This window comes from Phascolarctos cinereus, unplaced genomic scaffold (assembly GCF_003287225.1).
Source record: "Phascolarctos cinereus isolate Bilbo 61053 unplaced genomic scaffold, phaCin_HiC Scaffold_5;HRSCAF=322, whole genome shotgun sequence".
Classification (NCBI taxonomy): Eukaryota; Metazoa; Chordata; class Mammalia; order Diprotodontia; family Phascolarctidae; genus Phascolarctos; species Phascolarctos cinereus.
Window position 1 is genome coordinate 286,327,771 of NW_027555958.1, and position 13,238 is coordinate 286,341,008.

The 13,238-nt window shown below is 39.8% G+C and overlaps 1 protein-coding gene across 5 annotated transcripts in view; it reads left to right on the forward strand.

Annotated features, from left to right (window-relative positions):
* The window catches only part of SLC38A12 (solute carrier family 38 member 12), an 82,343-nt gene that overhangs the window by 39,630 nt on the left and 29,475 nt on the right, over positions 1-13,238 (forward strand). For all 5 annotated transcript variants that reach the window (XM_021002596.2, XM_021002600.2, XM_021002599.2 and 2 more), the window contains one exon: positions 13,024-13,117. In XM_021002596.2, the coding sequence (XP_020858255.1) occupies positions 13,024-13,117 (94 nt within the window). The remainder of the gene's footprint in view (positions 1-13,023; positions 13,118-13,238) is intronic.

Sequence of the window (13,238 nt, forward strand, 5' to 3'; positions counted from 1 at the left end):
TTTATAAGGGTGGCTCCTAAATCATGTGTGAACCGGACTGGGGCTTTTAGATGTTTGACATCTTTCTTCTAGCAGCTTGCAATTTATCTTTTTTTGTTTTTGACCTGGGAGCTCTGGATTTTGGTTAGATTGTTCTTGGGAGCTTTCATTTTGAAGTTTCTTTCAGGAAGTCATCAGTGACCATGAAAAAAGTGACCAGTGAATTGTTTCTATTTCCCCATGAGGATTCTATCTGGTTCTGAAAGATTAGGGCAGTTTTCTTGAAAGATTTCTTGAGTTATGATTTGTAGGCTTTTTTTGGCCATGGCTTTTAAGTAGTCCAATAATTCTTACATTTTTCTCCTCAATCTATTTTTCAGGTGAGTTGTTTTTGTCATGAGATACCTTACATTTTCTTATATTTTGTTCAGTCTTTTGACTTTGTTTTAATGTTTCTTGTCGTCTTATTGGCTTCTATCTGGTCCATTCTGATTTCCAGGGAGTTTGTTGCTTGGGCAAAGCTTTGTACCTCTTGTGCCAGGCTGTTATTTCCCTTTCCAGTTCTTTTTTCCATACCTCTCATTTCTTTTCCAGTTTTTCCTCTAGTGTTCTTTTTTAATTTATGAAAACATCTTAACTCCTTTTCCTAAAATTCTTCCTTTATCTCTTCCATGAATTCTGGTTGAATTTGTACCCAAGCAATATTTTTCTTTGAGGGTTTGCTTGTAGATATTTTGGAGTCATTCTTTTTTTTTTCCCCTGGGTTTGTGTCTTGAGCATCCCTGTCACCATGGTAGCTTTTTTGGGTGCAGTTCTTTCTTTATTCATTTTTGCAGCCTACTTCCTGATGTTGGGCTTGATGTTAGGGCTGGGCCCTGCATACTTTTGGAGAGAAGGTCTAGACTGGTCTTCCTGCTGTTTTCTCAGTATTGAAGGTTATGTTATTCCAGGATCTCAGGGACACTTGCCTGCATGTTCCAGTTCCTGCACCTGCATAAGGAAGGTCCCAGTGCTCTAGTATATATCTGGGACCTCCTTTTTTGCCCTAGTACACAGCCTTTCTCTGTTGTACTGTGCACAGAGTGCTCCTGGCCAGACACCATCCGCAGCACCTACTCCGATCTCTCTGTCTCTCTATGCTGACCTGGACTAGAAGAATGACCAAATGACTCATGGCGGTTTTTTCTCTTGGATTTCCCCATCAGGAGTCTATCTGGTGCATTTTCTACATATGTTTAGAGGAGGTTTGTTGTTTTTGGGGGTGGGAGGGAGACAGAGATAGAGGTGGCATTTTCTCTGTACTTCTTACTACTTTGCCATCTTGCTGCTATGCAGTTTCTCAACTGGAATCATTTTTGTGTTTGTTTCCCAGCCCCTAGGAAAAGTGCTGATTGATGAAAGCATATATTGCTAGCTTGTTGGATTTTCCAGTGGTACAAGACTTGGCAAGATAGCTCATGGCTTCATTCACAATCTGTATGGCTTTCTAAATCAAAATATGTCTCTCTGGCCAAAATATGTCTCTCTTGTGTATGTTGTCTCCCTCATTAGAATGTATGCTCTGTGAGGTCAGGGTTTGAATCCACTTTTATATTTGTATCCACCGTGTTTAGTACAGTGCTTGGTATACAGTAAATACTTAATAAATGCTTTCATTCATTCATCTCATATCATTATACTTCAGGCATACTCTCCCCCCCCCAGTAGTTGATATTTTTTTTTCTAATTACATGTAAAGACAATTTTTAACACTCATTTTTTATATAAAATTTTGAGTTCCAGATTTTCTCCCTCTCTACTTCCCCTCCCCCGCCCAAGACAGTAAGCAATTTGGTATAGGTTATACATGTGCAATCATGTAAAACATATATCTATATTAATCATATTGTGAAAGAAGAAAAGAACAAAAAAACCCATAAAAAAATAAAGTGAAAATAGTATGCTTTGATCTATATTCAGATTCCATCAGTTCTTTCTCTGAATGTGGATAACATTTTCCGTCCTGAGTCTTTTGGACGTGTATCATTATATTGTTAAGAAGAACTAAGTCAATCACAGTTGATCATCACACAGTGCTGCTGATACTGTGTATAGTATTCTGGTTCTGCTCACTTCACTTTGCATTAGTGCACATAAGTCCAGATTTTTCTGAAATCCTCCTGCTCTTTATTTCTTATAGTATAATAGTATTCCATTTTATTCAGATACCATAACTTGTGTAGCTGTTCCTTAGTTGATGGACATCTCCTCAATTTCCATCTCTTTGCCACCACAAAAAGAGCTGCTATAAATATTTTTGTACATGTGGGTTCTTTTCCCTTTTTTTATGATCTCTTTGGGATCTAGTAGCGATAGTGCTGAATCAAAGGGCCTGCACAGTATGCCCTTTGGGCATAGTTCCAAATTGCTCTCCAGAATGGTTGAATCAGTTCGCAACTCTACCAGCATTGCATTAGTTTCCTGTTTTTCTCACATCCTCTTCAGCATTCATCATTTGCGTACTCTTAACTGGACCAAACTGGCCTACTCTCTGTTTCAGAAACTATCATCTATCTTCCCACGTCCTTGCCTTTGTTCTTGTTACTTTCTTTGCCTGAAATGTCCTTCCTCTTTTTTGCCTTTTGAATTCTCACCTTTTCTTTAAAGCGCAATTTAGATGTCACTTTCTCCACAAAGCCTTTCCTTTTCTTTCAAGTCAACTTTTTCCCTTGGACACGAAGTAGCATTTTGTTTTGCACTTGAAAAATGCCTTTGTCCTATAATGTTGTGCATTATAGTGATCTGAATTTGTGCTACCCTATCCCCACTATAATATAAAGTCCATATAAGTAAGAGTCTCTAAACTATCTCTCTGTGCGTAGCACATTACTCCAAATGCAATAAATGCTTTCTAAATTTTTGAGTGAATGATTATTCACTTCACCAGTGCTGATCTTGAAGCCCTTTTATTCCATTGATTACCATTTGACCAACCCTCTGATGATGAGCCTCTCTGAAGTAATTAGATATATTTTTGAATAGTGGCCAGGCCTATAGTCTGGTAGATCCTACAAAAGCATGTGTTAATTGGCATACTCAGAGCTATCTCCATACCATAAGGTCATATTAGAGAGGGCTTTAGTGAAGGCATGTATCCCCTTATTCACACAGCTACCTCTTGGTAAAGATCCTCATCACCTCATTGAGCTGTTGTAAGAACCTGCTGGTTATTTCCAGGCTTTTCCCATTCTAATTCATTCTCCGTGTAGCTGCCAAAATAATTTTCCTGAAGCACAGATCTGACCATGTCACTTCTCAATTCAATAAACTCCAGAAGTTCCCTGTTATCTATAGGAGAAAATATAAACTCTTCTGTTTGGCTTTTAAAACCCTTCACAACCTGCCCCTAATCTAACCTCCCAGCTTCATTATACTTTATTTCTTGACTTGCATTCTTAAGGTCTACCCAAACTGGCCTTCTTGTTGTTCCTTACACGTAGCACTTTTCACATCTCCATGTTTTGGCACTGGCCATCCCTCATGCCTAGAATGCTCTGTCTTTTTACTGCTGTTTCATAGAATCCCTCACTTCCTCCAAAATTTATCTCAAGTACCATCTTCCATAAGAAGCCTTTTCTAATTTCCCCAACTGCTATTGCCCTCTGTCCCTAAAGCACCTTGTATTTATTTTGTGTTCTGTATAGCTGTAGATATGTGCATGTTGTCTTCTTCAAGAGAATGCAAGTGAGCTCCTTGAAAACAGGGACTATTTCATTTCTGTCTTTGTATTCACAGTCCATAGAACACAATAGGCCCTTAATAAGGGTTTTTTTTGTTAATACTCTAAGGACGGAAAAATATTTACTTAGGATGCAACACTCGTAACTTAAGGATAAAAGGAGAACCAAACTACTCCAACTGTGAATTTGCAATTACTTGGTCTCTTTCTGCTTTTGAATCATCTTAAACTAGAAAATCCCATAAGAATCAAAAATTATGAACTAGAGAAGCATACAAGTTTCTGGGAAATGAAAATGGAATTCTTTAAATTGTTTAATTCTACTTTGGGATTTTACGTCCAGTTAGGTTTTAATTTAGGGAAAGAATTCATTTGGGTTGTTCTTTAGCCTTAGCTAACTCACAGTACCTACCTCCCAACAAGAATGGCTTCAGTAGCCTTGAGTTGAACTTTATGTATCACTCCATGAGCTTGAAAGTAGTTTTAGGATCAGTTCATGGTGCTAGTTCAGAGAGCCCATCAACAATGAATCAACAATATGTTATATTGTGTACCTGTTAGACCCAGGCTTGCTTCTTCATGTGTACACAAAACTCATATGTATAGTAAATGGCTATATAGTATATCCTAGTATTTTTATAGGAAAAGAGTCAGTGTAAGCCCCATTCACCACTCTGAGAAGCTAGTGTCACACCAGCTAGAAATAACAGAGAAATCCGAATTCCAGCCCTGTAACAAGAAGGCTCTGTGTGAATCTGCCTGCCTTTTATGTAAAAACCCCAGGAGCTCACAGGTGGAGAGGACAGAAAGCTGCTGAGGGTGGAGTTCTTGGCTCTTAGGAACCCTGACTCACTATAGTGTAAAAGCTAAGGGGAAAATATGTTTTTAGGGGAAAATAAATAAGCCCATGCTTTAAGAATTACCCAAGTAGCAATTAGCCAGCATACTGCATTCTGCTTGTAGCAGCCTGCTGGCACAGGGTAGTTCACAAGCTACTGCCTTCAGTTCCTTTCCATTGAGTTCTCAGCTTTTCCTCTGCCTCAAAATTGAAGAAACACTCCATCCCCACCCCATCTTGCCCAACTCTGGAGTTCCCTGACTGCCTTTTCTGTTCTTTTTCTTACCTCAAGGCCAGTGCTACAAAGGAGCTATCCTTCTTTTAAAGAGACCACTAACTGTCTGCCCTTCTCTGTTCACTAGCTTTCCTTGCAGAAGGTAACATGGTAATGGCACAGAGTGAAACTGACAAACCCCCCTGTCCCCCACATGCATCCTGTATCCACCTGTATAGCAGTTGTTCTCTCTCCATTTCCTTCTGTCCCCTACCAGAAGGGCATATGCCTACTTCTTCCCCTTTCTGCTGCTTTTCTGATAGAGGGGAGAAAGAAGAGGAGCGGTAGTGTTACTGAATCCTCTCTAAACTTGGATCTTGATTAGCAATTAGAGCTTATCCTTCCCTGGAGAGAGAGAAGGCCATCAACTTGTGAGAGAACTTGAGAGCTTTGGGGGAACTGATGTTTTAGACAGCTTATGACAGTGTTTGGGAAGCATTCATCAGTTGGCTGCAAATGATAAAGGGATTTGTAAGGACCTCTTATAAGGAGCAAGACAACTTGGGATTATAGTGTGGAAATTCCAGTCCACAGGGGCTAAGAACAGCACTGAGGGTATTGGGGTGGTGGAGGAAAATGCAATAGGACTGTCTCCCTGGGGACTGATGACAGGCAACACAGTCCTGATCATCCCCTGAAATTCCCCCAAGCCCTTTCCAGACAAATTTATTTTCTCATAGGAGAAAAGTATCATTATGCCCATCTAACTAATGAGTACACAAAAGCACCAGACAGGTTTTGTTTGGTTGGGTTTTTTTTTTTTAAAAACATGCTAGCTTCAGAATCTTTTCTGGAAAATCACAGAATCTGATAGTTAGAAGGACTTCAGTAATCAGTTAGTCTAACTTGTGTCTGAAAGGAATCCAGTCTCTTCAGCTTTTACCTTTTTGTGAAAATGGTCTTTCCTATACCAGTGTAGTCAATTTTTAGGTGCCATTTCTAATTTAGATTTCCCTGTGCATATTCTTCCATCTCTCCCCTCCCAGAGAGCTATTCCTTGTAACAAATAATTTTTTTTTAAATAAAAATAATAGGAAACAAAAATTGATTGATACATTAAAAAAAAATCTGGTGGCAAATAGTGTGTTCCTCACTATGGACCCATCTCTGCTGAGGGGGTGGGTGTCTTCTCATAGCTCTTCTCTGAGGCAATGTTTATTCTTGGTAATTTTACAACATTCAGTTTTGCTTTGAGGTAGTTGTTCTTTCCATTTAGCTATTGTCAAGCACAGTGGCATACCCTTCACACCTGGAGAGTGACAAGTGGCCTTTGCTTCACCAGAGTAGAAACAGCAAAATGGCAGAATTGACTCCAAATAAGGAATCCAACAAATTAGCAGAATTGGGATCCTATCACCTTCCCCTCTCTGGGATTAACGTTAGTTAGTTGCACTCATTCCACTAAAGCAACCAAGAAATAATTATTTAGCATATACTGTGCCCAGATTGCATTAAGAACTTCGAGAAAGGCCTCTTGGTGTTTCCCTGGGGAATTACACCTGACACGTTAAGCAAAGATTATCACCTGTTAAGTGATGTGGTGAGAATTCAACAAGGAAAAACCACTAGGGATTAAGGTAGTTGGGGAAAATATGGAGCCAGTAGGAATTTGAGCTGGGCTTAAAAGGAATGGTCAGATTTGGTGAAGAGGCAGTCAGTCCAGGTTGAGGAAAGCAGCATGGGCAAAGACTGGAACTTGATTTACAGGGGATTAGGAAAATTTCCTAACTAGAAGGAAAGTTAGTTATATGTTAGAGAACAGTGGAAAATAACGTTGGGCAGGTTAGTAGAGTTAGGATTGAATAGTTCATGCTTACTGTAAAGTAATGGTAATGCTCAAAGCCAAACAATTTGGAAGCTCCTCAATCAAGGTTCCTTAACCTGTAGGACTAAATGTGAATTTCCTTCCAGCCACGTGGCAGAACATAGGGACAAAAGAGATGAGTCTACAGGTTATTTTTTATTGTGCTTTTATGTATATGTAATATGCATATGTATATATATGTGCATGTGTATTTGTGTATGTGTGTTAACATGCCTACATGTGTTCTGTTTTCCTATTTGGAGCAATTAAACAAAAGATACACTGTATCACCACTCTTAAGCATCTATATATATTATATATATGTATTTTTTTATATAAAGCAAGATTAAGAAAGAAATAATCATGTACATTGAAGCCTTCCATTATAAAACGATTGACACAAAACTATATAAGATTTAGCTACGTGGCAAATAAAGCTCATTATAAATCTTATATGATCCAGATCATCTTGATTTAAGTTTTGTTCTACGTTCTTCCTTAATAGTAACTCAACTTTTATGTACCACTTTAAGGTTTACAAGATACTTTTTTTTCATGACAGTAAACAATATCATTACCTCCATTTTGCAGCTGGGGAAACTGAGTGTAGGAGTAATTAGGTGCCTTGTCCAGGGTCATCTGGCAAATAAGTGTCAGAAGAATATGTATCAGAGTCAAAATAGTAACCAAGGTGTTTCCTGACTACAAGTCTAGCATGATTTTAACTATTCTACACTTTTTTCTGCCCCAAGTAACATGTTACTAATTTTTCTATTAAGAAGTTATGGTGTTACTAGGTGTTATTGCACAAAATGGGGTCTGATCATACCACTCCTAGGAGATGAATGGAACTTGTTATTAGTGATTCATTTCTTGTCTACAATTAATGTCCTTTTAAAATTAGTTTTAATCTGGTTACAGTGTTTTTTTTCCTTTCTTTCCAAGCAAAGGTGTTATCCTGTCAGAAATATCTCAGTATTCAGCCCTGACTAGCCCATTTAGGATTTGTTTCTCTCTCTCTCCCACATCTTTCAAACACAGACTATACCCTTTACTCTTCCTGAAAAAAATAGATCTTCACATCTTCAGCAGGTCAGTGAATCAGATTTGTCTTAAGAACAGAAGTCTGTCTACTGTCCTTAAATTCCAGGATTGGAAGGAATGAGGTCATGCCTACTTCCTGTCAGCCCCGTCTCCTTGCTACTTATTTTCAAGTGTACATAGTGCCTTTTCTATTATGCATAGTGTGCAAGAAGGAACATAGCCTGGGTTCAAGCACTACCTCTGCCATACACGGAATGTGTGACCCTGGATAAGTTATCTCATGCCTTAACTCTCCAAGATTAGAAATTGCAGCATTGGTAGAGGAAATTCCTCACCAGGAGCAATTAAATCATATGTACAGTGACCACTACCACTTCCACCCTCATCTCCTCTTCCAAAAAAGAAGAGTCTTTGGGTGCCATGTAAACATTATCTCAATTACCCAGTCAAGACCCTAGCAAGTATCTTTATCGCTCTTGGATGTCCACTGATCCAAGAAGGTGGGAGGATCTCCAGGTCTCTATATCTATAGATCAATAGGTAGGTATTGATATGTCAATATCAATATATATCAGTATAGTATAAGTGGATCTAGCTTATTATTGATGACCAATTTGAGGAATTTATTATAGCCAGAAAATTTTTCCTTTTAAGTAAATTCGACCTGATAATACCATTTGGGAGATAGGAAATTGTTTTAGGAGCTGGCTATTCTGTATGAGCTTAATTAGGAGATCCAAGAGAGGAATCTGGCTCATATTTAAAAAACAAGGAGAAAAAAAGCAGTGTATAAGAACAGTTTTGAACATTGCTACTAGAGAAAATACATATAATTCATAAATTGCTTTTGTCTCAGCCTGGACCTAAAACTTTTAATTCCATTTAGATGCTGGTATGTCTTTCTCTCTTGAAGACCCTACTTCTTCCCAGGACCCAAAGCAGCTTTACTGTTTTGTGACAACACTCTTTCACTTCTCTCAAGTCCTTTGTCCTTTTTCACTTTGAATGCCTGCTCCATTGCTGCTCCTCTGTTGTGGTTTGTGCTAATTTTCAAAAGACACCTGTTCCTTAATTATCTTCAGCCTTTGTCTGTCTCTGTCTCAGTTGCCTCTGATGTATGAGCTAATCAGCTCTTTGAAAGGGGCCAGTGTTTAACAGTCTGTGTGTGTTTGCTGCCACCAAGTTGGGTCATAAATGGTGTACTTGACTCTGTGCGCTTAGTTATTTAAAAATTGTTACAAAAACCAGTGCTGTCTTGAACCAGCCTTGAATATTAAATTGCTAGACTGTGTCTTCAAAAAAGATCTTGTCAGAGATGCCTTCTCTATTGTTGTAGAAGGTGACACTATCCCCCTAGTCTGTCAGGCTCACAACCTGGAAGTCGGTCTGGACACCTCACTATCTCTCACCCTCCCATATCCAATCTATTGCCAAGGCCTGTTTATTTTACCTTTGCAACATCTCTCAAATAGGCCCCTTTCTCTCCTGGTACACTGTCACCACTCTAGTGCATGCCCTCTTCATTTTACACTTGGACCATAATAATGGCCTGCTGATGGGTCTGCCTGTTTAAGTCTCTTCACACACTAACCCATTCTCCATTCAGCCACCAAAATGATCTTCCTAAAGCACAAGTTGGATCATGACACCCTCTTACTCAATAAACTTCAGTGGCTTCCTCATTCCAGAATCAAATTCAAAATGATCTTTGGCATTCAAAACCTTTCATAACCTATCCCCACCAACCCCCACCTTTCCTGCCTTCTTACACCCTACTCCACCACTATATATTCTTGCATCCAGTGACACTGGCCTATTTGTTGTTCCACAAATAAAATACTTTATTTCTCAGCTCCAGGAATGTTTTCTAGCTCTTCCCCCTTCCTGGAAAGTTCTCCCTCCTCATCCCTGACTACTGACCTCTCCTGACTTCCTTTGAGTCCCAACTAAAATCCCACCTTATACAGGAAGCCTTTCCCAATCCCTCTTAATACTAGTGCTGTCTGTTTGTTAATTATTTCCTGTTTATTCCGTGTATATAGCGTGTTTGTACATATTTGTTTGCTTGTTGTATCTCTCCCTCCCCTTTCACCCCCATTAGGTCGTAAGCTCCTCAAGGGCAGGGATTGTCTTTTGCCTCTTTTTGTATACTCAACTCTTAGCACGGTGCTTGACACATAGTAGACACTTAATAAATGTTTATGTGATGATATGATTGATTGCCAGGCACTGGGAATGCAAACACAAAGAATGAACCAATCACTACTCAACACTAAACTTTTAGAAGACAAGGGATATCTTCTGTATCTTTGTATGCCTAACATATCAGAGTTCCTTACATATGATAGACTCGGTGAGTTGTAGATGATGAAGAAAGATCTAGTGCAAGTGGTGGAGAGGTAATTGTGACCACATAAAAGCCACATCCAGCTACTTGCAACACAGTGGTCATATTCACAAAGACAAGGCTTTGTTCTTGCTCATTTGTTCTGCATTGTGCTCCCATTCTTAACCTTCCCTGGTGCTTAAATCCCCAGTACCTTTTGGACGTCTCCTTGTGATCTCACCCTTCCAGCTCTTTCCAGACTTCGTATATTGCTTCCCATAATGAATACTGATCCAACCTGCACCAGAACTATTCCTATAATTTCCCTCAAATGGCTTCTGAAACATTTCCATCTCACTAAGTTGTGCTATCAGATAACTCCCTGTCCTGTTCAACTTGAGACTAACTCCGGAATTCATATGCCACTATCTCTAGGGACTTCTAGCAGGACCTATTTGGCACTGTCCTTCCCTCAGCACATCCTTAACCCTTGGTTCTTCAAGCCACTCAGTACTAAGTAGAAGTGCCTTTAAAGAGGAGAGAGTCCTGGGTGTGATGAACCGAAATGGATGGCATCTGTGTTTGTGTTTTATACAGTCCTAATAGTCCTATTTCAAAAATGATGTTCATCTCTCTACTAAGGCCATTCAGAAGACTCTTTACAGCTCTATCATTCATTGAAGTAGTGGCACCAAAATGAGTACCAGATAGCCTTGTCATTTTTCACATGGAAAAACTGAAGGTCAGAAAGGTGAGACTGACCTCCAATCAAGCACAGAATTGGAGAACTGAACCAGGAGTTGTTTCTAGTGTGCTGGGGTCCTTTGGGAACATTTGTAACAAATGGCTTTGTATTTATTCATCTTCCCCAAGTCACTTTCCTCTCCACCCTTCAAAAAGAAACTCATCAGTGGAAAGCTTCCCTGAAGTGGTAATTTTCCTAAATGACTTAGTGATGGTGCTGCATACAGACTTGCTACAGAAATCTAAATGGTGACTCTGCCTGCATGACTGCATTCTCGGTGCCCCACTCTGGAGGCAAGGTGAGAGGGGAAGAAGATCAAAATTTTAGTGGTCCCCCAGGTTTTCCCCAGAGCTACCTGACACCCCTGGTTCCACCTGAGTAGTTCAGCTTTACCCTGTCTTGAACAAAATTAGCAGAGAGCCTTAGTCTCACAAGTGAATAAGAGCTCTCAATTTTGCTCTTTCTCCCCATCCCTGGTGACTGCCAAGAGACCTTATCCACCCTGCCTAATTAGAGCCTTTTCCTTGAGCAACACTTTAGTCTTTAATGTCATTCATTCTCACAGCAGTAATGGACTTGGATAAGAGGTCACAGCTTCTTCACACATCCTGCTGTCCCCACGCCCCCACTCTCTTCCACATCCCTCTTCTTCCAGGCAGCTAGGGGTGGGGGAAGGTAGTACAGCTCATGCTCCCCATTGTGCCAAGCACCTGCCTGTCACAGGGGCCATGATGAGCAGCTCTAATGTATTCACTGAGATCACAGGACTGGAGCCTAGCTCCCAGAAGTTTGTCCCTCTCTCTAAGGTTTCAGCTTTCGGGAGCCCAGTCTGGTGCATCTCTGGTGGATATCATTAGCATTAATGTGAGAAAACGGCACAGTGTAAATGTTAATAAGGTCTGGTCTGATGCTAAGAGCAGCTTCTGAGTGGCAGATTGGAAACGGAATCATCATCTTAACTCCAACTAACAGCTTAATTCTTCTCCTGTGCCCTGAGCAGCAAATTTGGCATGAAAGTCTTCTCCACATCCTTGAGTCAATACTTTGCAAAGCTTTTGTATAAAGAGAGTTCTGTTTTCAGAGATCGGTTTCCAAGGGAAATGGAGAAAAATCTTTTTTTTTTTTGTTCGTGAGGGCAATTGGGGTTAAGTGACTTGCCCAGAGTCACACATCTAGTGAGTGTTATGTGTCTGAGGCCTGATTTGAACTCAGGTCCTCCTGACTCCAGGGCTCATGCGCTAGCCACTACGCCACCTAGCTACCCCTGAGAAAAATCTTTTGTAAGTACTTTTTCCTGCTGCTAGAAGAAAAGAGAGAATTAGTTTGTCCCAGGTGATCTAAATCTGCAGTCTGTTCTTCGAGTTCACCACAGATCTTTGCCAGATTTGGTTCCTTTTCTCTTTATCCTATACTGCTGCTGCTATATGTGGTTTGCTTCAGAGCTCAATCCTGGCTGCTCTCTTCCAGGTCTCTTCTTCATTTGTTTAAACTAAAAGATTTATTTGATTAATTACTACCTAATTGATTATTTATTCCAGGTCACTTCATAAGTTTATACTGTATTAATCTGTACTTAATACATTGTTTGTAAGTGTTCCTAAGTCTGTTCATACATGCTATCTCTCTGCGGTCAATGATCATCTATATCTTTTCATTCTCCCTTCCCTGAGATGTAGTACAAGGTTCTACACCCAGGTGACTCACCCATCTTCTTGGTGGTACTCTGAGTATGCCTAGGAATCCAGTCTCAGAAACTCATAAGTGAGGGGAAAGTGAATAGTTTTCATTTCTGATTCCATCACTGATCCATGAAATTTATCCAAGTCTAGGATAGTTTCACCCCATTTAGCCTAAACTAACCCAGATGTAAATTGAATTAGACATTAACCACATGCACAGGGTAGTTGGAGGCAACTAGGTAGTATGGTGGATAGAGTGCTGAGGCTGGAGTCAGGAGGACCCAAGTTCAAATCCAGCCTCAGATAATTACTAGATGTATGACCTTGGGCAAGTCATTTCATCTCTACTTCAGTTTCCTCATCTGCAAAATGAAGATAATAGTAGTACCTATCTCACGGGGTTGTTGTGAGGATCAAATGAGAGATAATATTTGTAACAGTGCTTTGCACAGTGCCTGGAACATAATAGCGGATACTATATAAATGCTAGTTATTTATAATGTTATTATTATTATTGTCATAATTCCCTACATAAACATTAAGTTGTTTATAGGCTGTCCTTTTCTTTCTTTCTTTCTTTTTTTTTTTTGTATTTACTCTAGTTTTTCTTCCCTAGGCTGTGTTCACACTACTTCTTGGACCTTTCACCTTCTTTGATGTCCAGAAGACCAAATACCTCCAGATCTTGACATCTCTGATGAGGTGGATTGGTAAGTCTGAGAAATATTACAAGTCCATTCCATTTCTTTTGTCTCGTTCTCCCCTACTTCCTATTCTGTGCCTTTCTGGGAATTCCATCTCTCTATCATAATCATAACTGACAATGCCTTC